Genomic DNA, 17900 nt, shown 5'->3' with positions numbered 1-17900 from the left:
CCAGTCCATTCTAAAGGAGATCAGTCCTGGGTGTTCATTGGAAGGACTGATGCTAAAGCTGAAACTGCAATACTTTGGCCACCTCATGCGATGAGTTGACTCACTGGAAAAGAGTCTGATGCTAGGAAGGATTGGGGGTGGGAGGAGACGGGGACGACAGAGAATGAGATGGCTGGATGGCATCACCAACTCTGTGGACGTGAGTTTGAGTGAACTCCGGGAGTTGGTGATGGACAGGGAGGCCTGGCGTGCTGTGATTCATGGGGTCGCAAAGAGTCGGACATGACTGAGTGACTGAACTGAACTGATACATATATATACACCAGGGCTTCCCTGGTGGCTCAGACAGTAAAGAATTCGCCTGCAATATGGAAGACCTGGGTTTGATCCCTGGGTTGGGAAGATCCCCTGGAGGAGAGCACAGCAAACCACTTCAATTCTTGCCTGGAGAATCCCCATGGACAGAGGAGCCTGGCAAGCTACAGTCCCTGGGGTCACAAATGAGCGACTAAGTACACAGCACATTTCTGTGTATGTATATATCAGTATATATGTAGACAAAGAGGTACAGAAGATGCATAACAAATGATTTTTTTCTGTGAAAGAGAGTGAAAATTGGAGTAGGATTGAGAATAGGGAAATTTCATATTTTGCTTTATTTTTCTTGTGATGTTCGAGGTTTTACAAGAGAATGTATTTATGTATTCTGCTTAATTTTTTTAAAACCCACAGTACATAATGGATTTGGAGAAAAGGCTTTTATTACTCTAGGGCACTGTATCAGTCAGAGCTCAAACACTGGAAACAGGAACCAAATTAGACAGAAAATAACTTTAATATAAGGAATTAAATGCTCATAAAATCATTAGAAGGCTGGATGAATGGGCTCCAGACTGGAACCCCAAGAATGACTCAAGAGCACCACAGGCCCATTTGTGGGGATCCGAACTGAACTGAACTGAACCAACTTTGCACAATGAGATATGAGAGGAGCTGAGAGGCCACTACTGGGAGAAAAAAGCAACAACAGAGAAATAACAGCTGGGGAGTCAGAACCACAATCTGGAAGCTGATGCTGCGGCATTGGATCCTTTAGTGTAGCTGCTGCTACCGCCAGCACAAAATCACTCATGATCTTGCTTTCCAGCAGGAACATCCAAAGACAAAAAGAAAGTAGCTCTGTCTCACTTCTGCCTTCCCAGTCTTACCTGCATGCGTCTCATTGGTAAAACCAGTTTGCATCCAGAACTCTAGCTGCAAGGGAATCCGAGGTATCTTTCCCTTTTCCCTTTTCCAGGCTCTGCAGGAAGGTGGAATGGAAGTGAGCTGACTACACCGTTATTCTAGGTGGGGAAGAATCCAAGATATTTGCCAATACACAAAAACTGAAAGTTGACCACCAGAGTCTCTACTAAAGGATGTCTGGTAACAAGAAAAAAGTAAATCATAACCAAAAGTGGTTTTTAAGAAGTGATTTAAAGCTTTTAAGTCTTAAGTGAATTTCATGGTCCCATTTGATCTGGGCCTTGAGGACTGAAATCAAAGGCCAGCAACCTTTTCTGTAGAGGCTAAAGATAGTCAATATTTTCAGGTTTATGGGCTATATGGTCTATAATATATATACTCAGTTTTGATGTTGTAGCACAAAACCAGGCAATGGCAATACGCAAATGAATGGGCAAATGTGTTCCACTAAAATTTTATTTATGAGACCATGTGGAGTCCTGTATAGGGTGAAGATTGCTGACTCTGGGCTAAGAGAATCACCAGGCATAGATCCCCAAAAAGCATTTTTGAGAAAAGGGAGATTATAAATTTGTTGAGAAATTACGTGGTGTGATCATGAGAAGTCAAGTACTCTGTGAGGTTAGCTTTCAGTTTATACAGTGGAAGTGGCAACCCGTGAACCTTGAAAAGGAAGCTGAGCCCAGAGGGAAAGGACCCTTGTATTATAGCTTAATGAGTTGCTGTAGAGTCGTAAAGAAGAATGTTAAGGGTTTTGCAATGATCAGCTGTGAATTTGGGGGAAATACTTTTGGCAGTTTGTATAAGAATGGGCTGGAAAGCCTGAGGCAAGTAACTCAAGTTTAACAACAATGTCAGTGATGGGTTTACCAGAACTAGGATGGTGGTTTGGGGAGAAAAAGGAAAGATCAAATTCAGGAGACAATTTAGAGTTAAGATCAACAGAATAGGTGACTAGATGGTAACAGATTGTATGGGAGGAAGAATAGAGCAGAAGGAGTTTTTGCTGAGGACAGAGGATGATCCTTTGTGGATGGTATGGAATAGAGAGGGAAGGAAGTATTCATAAGGGACCACCAGTCAGTCTAGCAAGAAACCCACATCTGTACCAGGACTTCTGGCTACTACTCAATACAAAAATGACAACTTCTGTAACCCTATCCATTTCCTGTCAGACTTGGGAGACTAAAAACTTCATCCATAGAACCTGACTCTGGAATCAGATGTCCATATCTGTCAAATCCATTTCCCTGCCTGACTGCTACCAGGGAACATCCATATATCTTAAACTTGAAAAGTACAAGTCAGTTTCCCCAGAGTTCCTGGGCAGCACCATCTTCCTACCAGGCATGGAGATGCTGCTGATCAAAATCAGCATCTTTTTTTTAATCTGAAAAGTACTCTAAAGTACCAAAGGCCTTCATGTTTATTATCCAAGAGTTTTCCCCCAATTTCCCCATCTTGATGAACTACTGAAGAAAGAACTCCCACTTAGGACACATTCCATGGACATACAATTGGAGAGAATCCCTTCAACAGAACTCTGCACCTACTGTCCACCTAATCAGTTCATGTCATGCTGCTTCCGGCCTGTCCATGGGAGCAGCCCCCAGTGACAGCTCTGTCTGTTGTTGCCTCCACTTGGCCACGCTCCAGACACCTCACACCACCGTGGAACAGAGGTTTCATTGAAACAGGTCGGTGAGAATGCTTCAGATATGATGTTAATGCAAACAAATCAATATGTCATTCAGTACCTTCAAAGAATAAGCACAGTTGTCTGGAAAAAAAGAATATCCCAGGAGCTGATGTTTACAGGCTACTTCTGCATCCATTACCGTACACCCATTATACCACCACCATTATCTCCACCACTGTCAAAGATGCTTCCAGAACGTCTGGAACTGAAGCAGAGAAGAGTTGTTTTTCCCTATTCCCATTTTCCATTTTCCTGAAAATGCTTCCCATTGGCAGAACCTAACAGGAAGACAACTGGCAGAGTATTCTGGGAAATCTAGTTTTGATACATAACACAGACTTTAGACTCTGGTTCTGCCATTGATCTTTGCTTGACTTGGCAACACACAGCCCTTGATTTCCGTCCTTAAGATTCTAGGCAGTAGTGCCAGGATGATGCTTAACTCTCTTTCTCAGCTCTTTTGTTTGGTTCCTGCTTTCGCTAAAAGACACTGCTAGAGTGTGATTTAATCTTAACATTAAGCTAATGGGAAATTTTTACTCTTTTGAAGGCAATGTCTGTGCAATACCGAAGCGTTATGTTTGCTAATGTGGATGTGGACAATGCTCGGGTAAGAATCTTAAATCCCTCCTTGTAGATTCATAAAATCCAGTGTGATGTTGAGATGCTGTCTCAGAGATTATACAGGCAATTTAAAGTGCAATGAAGTAGTAAACGCCCTCATAAGGTTCCTGTATGTTTCGTATTCTTTTAAAGACAATAAATATGTGGCTCTCCTGCTATGTGCCCCTCTCCCATACTATGGTAGAATTCACTGATCAGTCCAAAGTTTTTCATCAGTTGCTCTTGACTCTGCCCCATAATCCTGCCCAACAGAGTTGCTCTAGACAGACAATACCAGTTGGTTAGAGTTGGGCTCAAAGTGAAAAATTATTTTCACCCCTGTTGTTGTTCTTCTGTTGCTAAGCTGTGTCTGACTCTTTGTGACCCCATGGACTGCAGCACACCAGGCTCCTCTATCCTTCACTGTCTCCTGGAGTTTGTGCAAATTCATGTCCATTGAGTTGGTGACACTATCTAACCATCTCATGGTCTGCTGCCCTCTTCTCCTTTTGCCTTCAGTCTTTCTGAGCATCAGGGTATTTTCGAATGAATCCGCTCTTTGCATTAAGTGGCCAAAGTATTAGAGCTTCAGCATCAGCCTTTCTGATGAATATTGAAAGGGTTGACTTCTTTTAGGATTGACTGGTTTGATCTCCCTGCTATACAAGATACTCTCAAGAGGCTTCTCCAGCACCACAATTTGAAAGCATCCATTCTTCAGTGTTCAGCCTTCTTTATGGTCCAACTCTCACACCTGTATATGACGACTGGAAAAACCATGTGTGGTTAGTTGCTCAGTCATGTCTGACTCTTTGCAGCTCCACGGACTGTAACCTGCTAGGCTCCTCTGTCCATGGAGATTCTCTAGGCAAGAATGCTGGAGTGGGTTGCCATGCCCTTCTCCAGGCAATCTTTCCAAGCCAGGGATTGAACCCAGGTCTCCCGCACTGCAGGCAGATTCTCTACCATCTGATCCACCAGGGAAGCCCAAGAATACTGGAGTGGGTAGCCTATTCTCTAGGGGAAACTTCCTGATCTGGGAATTGAACCAGGGTCTCCTGCACTGCAGGAGGATTCTTTACAAGCTGAGCTACCCGGGAAGCCCAGGCCTTTGTCAGTAAAGTGATGCTTCTCTTTTTAATATGCTGTCTAGGTTTGTCATAGCTTTCCTTCCAAGGAGGAAGCATCTTTTAATTTCACTCCTGTGATAGATTATTAATAAATTTCTAAAATCCAGTTCTGTGCATTACAGACATTTTTACGTACCTTGCTTTCCCCTTTCTGTAGCTTATGCTTTTTGTGGAGTTCTGTTTTGTGTGTGTGTGTGGAGTTTTTTGAGTATCACAGGGAATTCCAGGAAACCTTTCCCTTTTTTCTCTGGAGTCTTTCTTCCTCACCCCAGCACCCCCACCATATAATCAGCCTCATGTTTTCAATCAACATGTGCTTATTAATACATACAATGTGTCTAAAAACTTATTCTTCCTAGTGTTTGTTATTTTAAAATGAGGGAAAATAGCAGCATAAGTGCCCTGTGCATACATTGGATTGAATTTGAGCTTTATAATTAAAAAATCTATTATTTACCCATTCTGTCCTTTAACAGTTTTGTGACCACTTATCTGTTAACCTCTATAAATGTCAGTTTCTCTATATGCAAAACAAAGTAATAATATTTAACAGAATATGAAAAAATAAAAGACACAAAATATATGGCATTATACCCAGAATGTAATAAAAGTTCCATTTTTCTATTTCCCTCAAAGTGTGACAGTGTTTAATTGTCCTTTACGCTGAATCATGTACCGTGAATTCAGAATAAACAGCTAGGATCAGATATTCAAAGACTTGTGCAGCTATCAGTACAATCAATTTTAGAAGGTATTTACAACTCCAGAAAGAAATACTGCCCCCTTTAGTAGTCATCCCCCCTAGTTCCCTCTATCCACCACCTCAACCCTAGATAACTGCTAGTCTCCCTTGTCTGTAGACTTGCTTATTCTGGCCATTTCACATAAATGGAATTATAGAAAACGTGGTCTTTTGTGACTGGCTTCTCTCACTTAACATGAGTTTGCAAGATTCATCCATGATCTGGCATGTATCAGTACTCCATTCCCTTTTATTGCTAAATAATTTACTACCTCTTTTTTATCCATTCATTCTTTTATGGACTTTGGTTTGTTTGCAACTTTCGGGTATTATGACTAATACTGCCATACACATTTAAGCATATATTTTCATTTCTCTTGGCTATATATCTAAGAGTGGGATTATTGGGTCATATGATAACTCTATATTTAAATTATTGAGGAACTTATAAATTATCATATAAAGTACTGCACCACTTTACATTCCCACCAGCGATGTAAGAGGTTTCTTATTTCTCTTTATCCTCAGCAGCATTAGTTACTGTTTTACTTTTTGATTTTTATAGCTCGTTGTCTCAAGGTGAGACAAAATGCACAGTTTTTTTTTCTAATAATGTGTTCATTGTTGTCATTACTGTGGTCATGAAAGTTATAATTTAGTGTGTGTTTGGAGTAGCAGAGAGCAGTAGAGGAAAGATTTGTTTTGATCCTGTGGGCAGCCATGAAATTAAAAGACGCTTGTTCCTTGGAAGAAAAGTTATGATCAACCTAGACAGCATATTAAAAAGCAGAGACATTACTTTGCTAACAAAGGTCCATCTAGTCAAAGCTATGGTTTTTCCAGTAGTCATGTATAGATGTGAAAGTTGGACTATAAAGAAAGTTGAGTGCCAAAGAATTGATGCTTTTGAACTGTGGTGTTGGAGAAGACTCTTGAGAGTCCCTTGGACTACAAGGAGATCCAACCAGTCCATCCTAAAGGAGATCAGTCCTGAATGTTCACTGGAAAGACTGATGCTGAAGCTGAAACTCCAATACTTTGGCTATCCAATGCAAAGAACTGACTCATTGGAAAAGACCCTGATGCTGGGAAAGATTGAAGGCAGAAGGAAAAGGGGACGACAGAGGATGCAATGGTTGGATGGCATCACCAACTCAATGGACATGAGTTTGAATAAACTCTGGGAGTTGGCAGTGGACAGGGAGGCCTGGTGTGATGCAGCCCATGGGATCGCAAAGAGTCGGACAGGACTGAGCAACTGAACTGAACTGTGGGTGACTAATTTTTGTTTGACTCTTAAACAAGATAAACAAAAATGTGATACATGAAATCAGATTGTAATGGATTAGAACAGTTGGGATTCTCATGTATTTTCTTATCTCATGGCTACAAAATCTTTTATAGAAATGGGCAGTGAAAAGGTGTAAGGCATATAAGAAAAAAACACATAAGCCTTACTTAAAATGCACGATATACCACTCCACGTCTAAATGTGAGTTGTAAAGAGACCTTTACTCATCCTTATTTTTTTGCAACATTCTCTTTCCATGTTGGGTTTTGCTGGTGCCTTCTACGGTCTTTCACAAGCTCTTTTAAATAGAGCTCATTTCATTATTCAGTCCATTCTGCTTTGGCTCCTAGAGCCCATCAGTGAGAAAGCTCAGGAATGCTGGAAACAGTCACTTTATGTTTTAAGATTCCTGGAGGCTTTGAGGATATGTTAGGAAAGTTCTTGGCAAGAGAATCTGTAAAGTATCAGCTATCCCTGGGCTCTCAGACATGCCTCCTGAGATGTCACCAAGTACCATTCTTGGTCCAAAAAGAGGATACAAAAATAATGACTTCATTCCATTTCTTTTCTTTTCTAGGAGTTGGCCCAAACTTACCACATCAAAGCAGTACCCACATTTCAGATGTTCAAGCAAACCAAGAAGGTATGTTTCTATTGTAACTGGCAGGTTGAAATAGTTTATAAAGCCATCAGAGTCTAAAAAAGGCCTGAGGTATCCTGGATGGATGAAACAACTGTACTTATTTTTATAGCAATGCAATTCTTAGTTTCTGAACTTACATATTGGCAAGGAGTTTAAAAAAAGGGGGGGGTGAACTGTGAGACATCTCCCATTCAGACCATTTGAAGTGTCCAAATCTATACGAAATACCTGACTCTTATCTCTCTCTGGGGGCGTGACCATTAAAAAATAACCTTACAACAAAAGATATGATGAAATTCTTGCACAAATGTATACATTTTTAACAACACTCGAGTGAATATCAAAATCAAAAGCAATCACAAGGTAATATGGCCTACTGGTTGACCAGGCAGGGTCTGGATTCAGATTTGTGTGGTTCAAAAACCAGTTCTTCCATTTCCTAGCAGTTTACTTAATAAGCTCTTGGTATCTTAGTTTCCCTATCGTAAAAACATGAATCATAGCAGTTTCCCCTTCCCTTGTAGGATTGTTTTGAAAATGAAATGAATTCACACAACTAAACTTTTTAGACCCTTCCTGACCCACGAATATGTTATGTTGGTTGTTATCTTGATGATATTAATGGAATGAAGTGTCTCAAATACTTTGTGTGATGAACTAGTAATAATATATATGGCTGGGAGCACGGACACCTGTGTGTACCTTATAAAAGGTGATTTTGCAGCATACTTAAGAGGAATAAACTGTTCATTCCCTTTCATATCCCATTTTGGGGAACTTTTGCTGATGAAAATAACTCATGGAAAAATAAACATCTAAGTGCATGGTAATTGTAGCATTATTTCTAACAAAATATGGAAGCAATGTAAATGACTTTTTTTAGTAAAGTGGCTAAGTGACTTATGATACATCTTGTCTATGTGTGTACTAAGTTGCTTCAGTCATGTCTGATTCTTTGTGGCCCTGTGGAGTGTAGTCTGCCAGGCTCCTCCGTCCATGGGATTCTCCAGGCAAGAAACTGGAGTGGGTTGCCGTGCCCTTCTCAGGGGGATCTTCCTGACCCAGGGATCAAACACGCATCTCTAATGTCTCCTGCATTGGCAGGCGGGTTCTTCTTCAGCACCAGCACCACCTGGGAAGCCCATCTAGTCTATGAAACAGTATACAACTAAAAGAGTTATGAACAGAAAAGAAGCAGACTCACAGATAAAGAAAACAAATTAGTGGTTACGGGTAGGAGTGCAATATAGAGGAGTAGGAGGCACAAACTATGGGGTGTGTCAGTCTCAAGGATGTGTTGTACAACATGGGGGATATGGCCAACATTTTGTAATAACTATAAATGGAAAGTAACCTTTAAAAACTATAAAAATGTTTTAGAATTATTTAAATGAGTTTAAAAGATTCAATAAAATAAAAAGTTATGAGGAATATACATAAAGTAAAAAAAATTCATACTTTACTTTTTTAAAGATTATGTCTGCATAATCTTTAAAATGAGATCATTTAGTTGATAATCTTTAGGATGAGATCATTTGATATGCTAGCTGTAGAATTTTATTTTCAATTTCTGCTTGTTCATATGTGCTTGCTGTAACATAATTGAGGCAACAGATTTAAATAATTTTTCCCCCAAAAGATAAGGCTACCTGTTTCCTCTCTTGAGTTTTTACTTGAAAACTGAAACAGTTTAACACATGCCTTATCAACTCCGCTTACCTCCATTGTCAAATTGTTTGTGTGTCATCTTTTATTATCTTCTCTTCTCTTCCATCTCAGAAATGAAGATGCTTCCTCCTTTGAAGTCAGTTCCGTCTCTTGACTGCATCCCTCCCATCTGTGCCCTGCCTTTATCCATTCAGTTCAGTTCAGTTCAGTTCAGTAGCTCAGTCATGTCCGACTCTTTGCGACCCCAAGAATCACAGGCCTCCCTGTCCATCACCAACTCCTGGAGTTCACTCAAACTCATGTCCATCGAGTCGGTGATGCCATCCAGCCATCTCATTCTCTGTCGTCCCCTTCTCCTCCCACCCCCAATCCTTCCTAGCATCAGACTCTTTTCCAGTGAGTCAACTCGTCGCATGAGGTGGCCAAATATTGCAGTTTCAGCTTTAGCATCAGTCCTTCCAATGAACACCCAGGATTGAGCTCCTTTAGAATGGACTGGTTGGATCTCCTTGCAGTCCAAGGGACTCTCAAGAGTCTTCTCCAACACCACAGTTCAAAAGCATCAATTCTTCGGCGATCAGCTTTCTTCACAGTCCAACTCTCACATCCATACATGACCACTGGAAAAACCACAGCCTTGACTAGACGGACCTTTGTTGGCAAAGTAATGTCTCTGCTTTTTAATATACTATCTAGGTTGGTCATAACTTTCCTACCAAGGAGTAAGCGTCTTTTAATTTCATGGCTGCAATCAGCATCTGCAGTGATTTTGGAGCCCCCAAAAATAAAGTCTGACACTGTTTCCCCATCTATTTCCCATGAAGTGATGGGACCAGATGCCATGATCTTTGTTTTCTGAATGTTGAGCTTCAAGCCAACCTTTTCACTCTCTTCTTTCACTTTCATCAAGAGGCTTTTGAGTTCCTCTCCACTTTCTGCCATAAGGGTGGTGTCATCTGAATATCTGAGGTTATTGATATTTCTCCCAGCAATCTTGATTCCAGCTTGTGCTTCTTCCAGCCCAGCGTTCCTCATGATGTACTCTGCATATAAGTTAAATAAGCAGGGTGACAATATACAGCCTTGACGTACTCCTTTTCCTATTTGGAACCAGTCTGTTGTTCCATGTCCAGTTCTGACTGTTGCTTCCTGACCTGCATACAGGTTTCTCAAGAGGCAGGTCAGGTGGTCTGGTATTCCCATCTCTTTCAGAGTTTTCCACAGTTTATTGTGATCCACACAGTCAAAGGCTTTGGCATAGTCAATGAAGCAGAAATAGATATTTTTCTGGAACTCTCTTGCTTTCTCCATGATCCAGCGGATGTTGGCAATTTGATCTCTGGTGCCTCTGCCTTTTCTAAAACTGCTTGAACATCTGGATGTTCACGGTTCACATACTGCTGAAGCCTTGCTTGGAGAATTTTGAGCATGACTTTACTAGCATGTGAGATGAGTGCAATTGTGTGGTAGTTTGAGCATTCTTTGGCATTTCTTTGGGATTGGAATGAAGACTGACCTTTTCCAGTCCTGCGGCCACTGCTGAGTTTTCCAAATTTGCTGGCATATTGAGTGCAGTACTTTCACAGCATCATCTTTCAGGATTTGAAATAGCTCAATTGGAATTCCATCACCTCCACTAGCTTTGTTCGTAGTGATGCTCTCTAAGGCCCAGTTGACTCCACATTCCAAGATGTCTGGCTCCAGGTGAGTGATCACGCCATCATGATTATCTTGGTCGTGCAGATCTTTTTTGTACAGTTCTTCTGTGTATTCTTGCCACCTCTTCTTAATATCTTCTGCTTCTGTTAAGTCCATACCATTTCTGTCCTTTATCGAGCCCATCTTTGCATGAAATGTTCCCTTGATATCTCTAATTTTCTTGAAGAGATCTCTTGTTTTTCCTATTCTGTTGTTTTCCTCTATTTCTTTGCATTGATCACTGAGGAAGACTTTCTTATCTCTCCTTGCTATTCTTTGGAACTCTGCATTCAGATGCTTATATCCTTCCTTTTCTCCTTTGCTTTTCACTTCTCTTCTTTTCACAGCTATTTGTAAGGCCTCCTCAGACAGCCATTTTGCTTTTTTGCATTTCTTTTCCATGGGGATGGTCTTGATCCCTGTCTCCTGTACAATGTCACGAACCTCCATCCAGAGTTCATCAGGCACTCTATCAGATCTAGACCCTTAAATCTATTTCTTACTTCCACTGTATAATCGTTATCCTATTTCAGACCTGGTCACTGGACTTTTACTGTTTTTTGCTACCCAGCTACCATTCTCCATTCCCTTTTAGCAGTTCTCTGATTTTCCTCCAGGAAACCAAGCCCTTTCTAGTCCTTAGTCCATGTACTTCCTTAGGGGTCCATCTCTAGGTGTAGACCAATCAGTGAACTCCATCACCATCAGGAATGGGCCCTTCACTCCGGTCAAGCCAATCCAAACCCAACCAGAACTAATTCCAGGATTTTGCTTAAACAGCTCAGTAAAAGTCTCTTACTTTGATTGCACTGAATTTGAACTTGGAAAGATATAGTGCTAAAGCTCTTATAGCTGGCTTGCAATCACAGGGAACCGAAAAATGAAGCTACCATACAGAGGAAAGCAGAATCAGGCCAAGAAGTGCCCATGGCATTGATGGAACCCTGAATTTATGTATGTCTGAAGCCTGAACTACCCCCATAAATTCTTCAGTTATATAAACTTTGGGTTTTTTCTGTCACTTGCAACCAAAAGATTTCTAATGAATGTATCTGTTCTCTCAGACTATTCTCTTTTATTCATAATCTAACTCTTAAAAGAATTAGATGTATTCACTGCTTCCAATTCTCATTTTCCAATCATTCCTTCATCTACGGTCTTGAAAGTTATCAAGGATCTTCTTAGACCTAGTTTAAATTCCTGTTTCTCAATCCTAGTATCCCTGGCTTACACCAAAGTACGTTAACTGATCAGCTTCTATACCCTGAAAACTTCCTCCTCTTTTGGCTTTGATCCCTGATTCCTCCCCAGGTTTTCCTGTGGCTTCTTTATCTCCAGCTGTTCTCACATGTAAGTGTTTTCCAAGGCTCTGTCTTTTTTCCATTCTACCTCTCTCCATTAATAATTTCATCCCCCAATTCTATTTCTAGCTATAAATATCTTTAACTTAAACAGTAGCCTCAAGTTCACACCAACACTCTTGTTTTCTTTTCCAAATAATTCCTTGCTCCATGTATGTCATCCTCTTATTTCAATTTTTATACCCCTCCTCTGCCGTTACCTATAGAATCAAGACTAGACCCTTGTATTCCAGTCTGACTTGGATTTCTCCATGATTTTAACCCAGTCTATGCTCCCAAGCCCATTTTTTGTGTGACTCAGATCTTAACTTTGTATATTATTCTCATTCTCTTCTAAGTACTTGGAGTTGTTCATGTCTGATTTGAAACCCCAGTGCCTAGGAGAATCCTCCCTCTATAGAAAACACACACTTTGTATTTGATGGTGACTCACTTGGTAAAGAATCCACCTGCAATGCAGGAGATCCAGGTTTGATCGCTGGACTGGGAAGATCCCCTGGAGAAGGAAATGGTAACCCACTCCAGTATTCTTGCCCGGGAAATCCCATGGAGAGAAGAGCCTAGCGGGCTACAGTCCACAGGGTCACAAGAGTCGGACACTACTTAGTAACTAAACCAGCACCCGTGAGTGAACAAATGAATGACTGGGTGAACAAGTGAATCTTGCTGTCTTTCCCCTGCATCCCCCCACCAGCTTTGTCTCCCTTCCTGATTTTATCCTTGTATTAATTGGACTCAGAGAAAGTTTCTCGCCAGCTCAGAACAGCTTTCTGGTTTCCTTCTCTTTACAGATGATATTGCTTGATGGCTGCTGGTACTCAACAGTTTTTACCCTGTTTTACAAAAATAAAACTTTGGATTCTCAGTTAATTCTGCTGTATCTAGGCTCTGGAGCAAATCCATAGCCATGCTTCTGAGGAAAGACTTGGTCCTGTTTGGTCTCAGTTCTATCTGGAGGTAAAAGAGCCCTGCCTTAGGGGTGGAGCAACCTCTTATCATCAAGTATTTCTTAACTGGTGTCTGTAGGGTATGGATCCCTTTTGAATTAATGGAACAGGATACCTGTATTCTAGGGATCCCTAAGGAGCTTAAATTTGAATTTTATGAATTTTATGCCGATTCAGTTCAGTTCAGTTCAGTTCAGTCGCTCAGTCGTGTCCGACTCTCCGCGACCCCATGAATCACAGCACGCCAGGCTTCCCTGTCCATCACCAACTCCCGGAGTTCACTCAAACTCATGTCCACAGAGTTGGTGATGCCATCCAGCCATCTCATTCTCCGTCGTCCCCTTCTCCTCCAGCCCTCAACCTTTTCTACCATCAGAGTCTTTTCCAGTGAGTCAACTCGTCGCATGAGGTGGCCAAATATTGCAGTTTCAGCTTTAGCATCAGTCCTTCCAGTGAACACCCAGGATTGATCTCCTTTAGAATGGACTGGTTGGATCTCCTTGCACTCCAAGGAACTCTCAAGAGTCTTCTCCAACACCACAGTTCAAAAGCATCAATTCTTCGGCGATCAGCTTTCTTCACAGTCCAACTCTCACATCCATACATGACCATGGGAAAAACCATAGCCTTGACTAGATGGACCTTTGTTGGCAAAGTAATGTCCCTGCTTTTTAATATACTATCAAGGTTGGTCATAACTTTCCTTCCAAGGAGTAAGTGTCTTTTAATTTCATGGCTGCAGTCAGCATCTGTAGTGATTTTGGAGCCCAAAAAAATAAAGTCTGACACTGTTTCCACTGTTTTTCCATCTATTTCCCATGAAGTGATGGGACCAGATGCCATGATCTTTTTTTTTTTTGTAATTAATTTATTTTTTATTGGAGGCAAATTATTTTACAATATTATATTGGTTGGTTTTGCCATACATTGAAATGAATTCGCCCCGGGTTTACATAAGTTCCCCCCCCGAACCCCCCTCCCACCTCCCTCCTCCCTTTATCCTCCCTCTGGGTCATCGTTTTCTGAATGTTGAGCTTCAAGCCAACCGTTTCACACTCCTCTCTCACTTTCATCAAGAGGCTTAAGGGTAGTATCATCTGCATATCTGAGGTTATTGATATTTCTCCCAGCAATCTTGATTCCAGCTTGTGCTTCTTCCAGCCCAGCATTCCTTGTGATGTACTCTGCATATAAGTTAAATAAGCAGGGTGACAATATACAACCTTGATGTACTCCTTTTCCTATTTGGAACCAGTCTGTTGTTCCATGTGCAGTTCTGACTGTTGTTTCCTGACCTGCATACAGGTTTCTCAAGAGACAGGTCAGGTCGTCTGGTATGGTATTCCCATCTCTTTCAGAATGTTCCACAGTTTATTGTGATCCACACAGTCAAAGGCTTTGGCATAGTCAATGAAGCAGAAATAGATATTTTTCTGGAACTCTCTTGCTTTCTCCATGATCCAGCGCATGTTGGCAATTTGATCTCTGGTGCCTCTGCCTTTTCTAAAACCTGCTTGAACATCTGGGAGTTCACGGTTCACATATTGCTGAAGCCTTGCTTGAAGAATTTTGAGCATGACTTTGCTAGCATGTGAGATGAGTGCAATTGTGCGCGGTAGTTTGAGCATTCTTTAGCTAATGGAAAATAAAGTCAAGTGACCCTGTCCATTAAGCTGATCTGCCTCCCTGTATTCTAACTGCAGAGTCATCCAGCAAGGCTTTGATTATATCATGGATATCTATCTCCCAAGAAAATTTTTTGAGACTAGAATTTCTTGTTGAATAGCACTAAATTAACATGTTGATTATGGAGTTATTTTTTAAAACTTGGTATGCTTATGTCATGATATCAAATGTTCAGATGCTAAGTCATATCCGACTCTTTACAACCTTATAAATTGCAGCATGTCAGGCTTCCCTGTTCTTCTCTGTCACCCGCAGTTTGCTCAAACTCTTGTCCATTGAGTCGATGATGCCATCCAACCATCTCATCCTCTTTTTGGCCCCCTTCTTCTCCTGCCCTCAATCTTTCCCAGCATCAGGGTCTTTTCTAATGAGTCAGCTCTTTGCATCAGGTGGCCAAAGTACTGGAGCTTCAGCTTCAGCATCAATCCTTCCAATGAATATTCAGGACTGATTTCCTTTAGGATTGGCTGGTTGATCTCATTGCAGTCCAAGGGACTCTCAAGAGTCTTCTCCAACACCACAGTTCAAAAGCATCAATTCTTCGGTGCTCAGCCTTCTTCATGGTCCACCTCTCACAACGTACCTGACTACTGGAAAAGCCACAGCTTTGACTATATAGACTTTTATTGGCAAAGTGATGTCTCTGATTTTTAATATGCTATCTAGGTTTGTTACAGCTTTTCTTCCCAGGAGCAAGTGTCTTTTAATTTCATGGCTACAGTCACTATCCACAGTGATTTTGGAGCCCAAGGAAATAAAATCTGCCACTGTTTCCATTTTATTCCCCATCTATCTGCCATGAAATGATGGGACCAGATGCCATGATCTTAGTTTTTTGAATGTTGAGTTTTCAGCTGGCTTTTTCACTCTCCTCTTTCACCTTTATCACAAGGCTATTTAGTTCCTCTTCACTTTCTGCCATAAGGATGGTGTCATCTGCATATCTGAGGTTGTTAATATTCTCCCAGCAGTCTTGATTCCAGCTTGTGAGTCATCCAGCCCAGTATTTCACATGCTGTACTCTGCATATAAGTTAAATAAAGCAGGGCAACAGTATACAGCCTTGACGTTCTCCTTTCCATGTCTGGTTCTAACTGTTACTTCTTGACCTGCATACAGATTTCTCAGGAGACAGGTAGGGTAGTCTGGCATTCCCATCTCTTTAAGAATTTTCCACAGTTTCTTGTGATCCATACAGTCAAAGGCTTTAGCATAGTCAATAAAGCGGAAGTAGATGTTTTTCTGGAATTCTCTTGCTTTTTCTGTGACCCAGTGGCTGTTGGCAACTTGATCCCTGGTTCTTCTGCCTTTTTTAAATCCAGCTTGTACATCTGGAAGTTCTGGGGTCATGAACTGTTGAAGCCTGGCTTGGAGAATTTTGAGCATTACCTTGTTAGTGTGTGAAATGAATGCAATTGTGCAGTAGTTTGAACATTCTTTGGCATTGCCTTTCTTTGGGATTGGAATGAAAACTGATCTTTTCCAGTCCTGTGGCCACTGCTGAGTTTTCCAAATTTTTTTGTTTGTGTGTGTATGTAATCATATCTCCAGAAGGATTCATATCTGTAGCAACTGAAATAGCATTTGAAAACCTGTGGAAAAGATTTGTAATGCTGGTTCTGACTGACAAAAAATATCAATCTTCTGTGCAAAAGACAAAGGCACCAAAAAAATGGGGTGGGAGAGATATATAGACACAGTATTATAAATCTTTTGGGCTTCCTCAGTGATCCAGCTGGTAAAGAACCCACTTGCCAATGCAGGAGATGCAAGAGACTCAGGTTCGATTCCTGGGTTGGGAAGATCCCCTGGAGAAGGAAATGGCAACTTAACTCCAGTATTCTTGCCTTTCTTGCGTGGAAAACTCCATAGACTGAGCCTGGATGGCCACAGTCCGTGGGGTTGCAGAGTTGGACGTGACTGAGAGTGTCCGCACACACGTTATGAATCTTTTACCTCTTTTGGCTCCACCCCCAGCACTGGGTAACTGAGCAACCTTGCAGGGTTTCTACAAGGCTCTCATTCCTAACCATTACATCCAGAGATGTGGGCAAACCATGAGACCTCTGAAATTCTCCCCAGGCTCTACCTGGCAGTGATCTACACAGGAAAATCACTGGAACCAGAGGTAGTTTGGAGTGGCCAGGCAAAAAAAATCCCTGTGAATAGGGCTTCTCTCCTAGCTCAGTCGGTAAAGAGTCGGCCTGCAATTAAGGAGACCCGGATTTGATTCCTGGGTCCGGAAGATCCCCTGGAGAAGGAAATGGCAACCTACTCCAGTACTCATGCCTGGAAAATTTGATGGACAGAGGAGCCTGGTGGGCTATAGTCCATGGGGTCGCAAAAGTCAGACACGACTTAGCGACTAAACCACCACAACCACCACTGTCACCAGTGAATTTACCCCCACCTGTCAATAGGAAGGCTACCTGTAACATTCACCATTTTCCTGGGGTAGCGAAAAATTAAGTTCACTTCTCTGAGACCACTTCCATAAATATTCTCCTCTTTCTTCTGGAATGGCACAACTGAAAATCGACTTATTGAAGCAGTTAACTGCTACTTATCTAGTATTTTTAAAACCCCTAGAATTGAGCTTCTATGAAGAAATGTTATGAGAAATGTCTTTACATTTCTTATAAAACATCTGGCCAAGAGCCACTGTCCATTAAGCTACACTTTTAAAATGTACACTGCAATAAAAAACCTTATGATAATTCCTCATAGGCCTGAGAGTTAGGGGAATGTTTGCCTACCTTGAAAATATGATCAGCTTCCTCTCATTAGACCAGAAGACTGAGGGAATCCCTTGGGTTTCTCTATTTTCATTGCTGCCAAAAATCGGAGGATTACCTCTTCTACTCAAATACAATAGTCTCCCTTACCTTCAGTTTCCTGGCGTTTCCTAACTGCCAACTCCACCCTGGATCATCCTTTAATGGTTTTGTTATTTTTTTTTAATACTTTTATTTATTTTTGGCTGTGCTGGGTCTTTGTTGCTGTGCAGGATTTTTTCTCTAGTTGCGGCAAGCGGGAGCCACTCTCTAATGGCTGAGTGCGGGCTTCTCGTTGTGGTGGCTTCTCTTGTGGAGCATAGACTCTAGGGCTGGCAGCCTTCAGTAGTTGAGGCATGTGGGCTCAGTAGTTGCAGCTCCCAGGCTCTAGAGCACAGGCTCGATAGTTTTGG

At 41.5% G+C, this 17900-nt stretch overlaps 1 protein-coding gene across 2 annotated transcripts in view; it reads left to right on the top strand.

Moving 5' to 3' along the window:
* The window catches only part of TXNDC8 (thioredoxin domain containing 8), a 38144-nt gene that overhangs the window by 8807 nt on the left and 11437 nt on the right, over positions 1–17900 (top strand). For both annotated transcript variants that reach the window (XM_088837752.1, XM_055427942.2), the window contains exons 3-4: positions 3495–3554; positions 7288–7353. In XM_088837752.1, coding sequence (XP_088693878.1) covers positions 3495–3554; positions 7288–7353 — 126 coding nt within the window. The remainder of the gene's footprint in view (positions 1–3494; positions 3555–7287; positions 7354–17900) is intronic.

The sequence above is a fragment of the Moschus berezovskii genome, chromosome 7 (assembly GCF_049115385.1).
Source record: "Moschus berezovskii isolate FMDL1 chromosome 7, NW_MosBer_1.0, whole genome shotgun sequence".
NCBI classification, from domain to species: Eukaryota; Metazoa; Chordata; class Mammalia; order Artiodactyla; family Moschidae; genus Moschus; species Moschus berezovskii.
The sequence above is the reverse complement of the archived record's forward strand: the minus strand, read 5'-3'. Positions and strand labels throughout refer to the sequence as shown.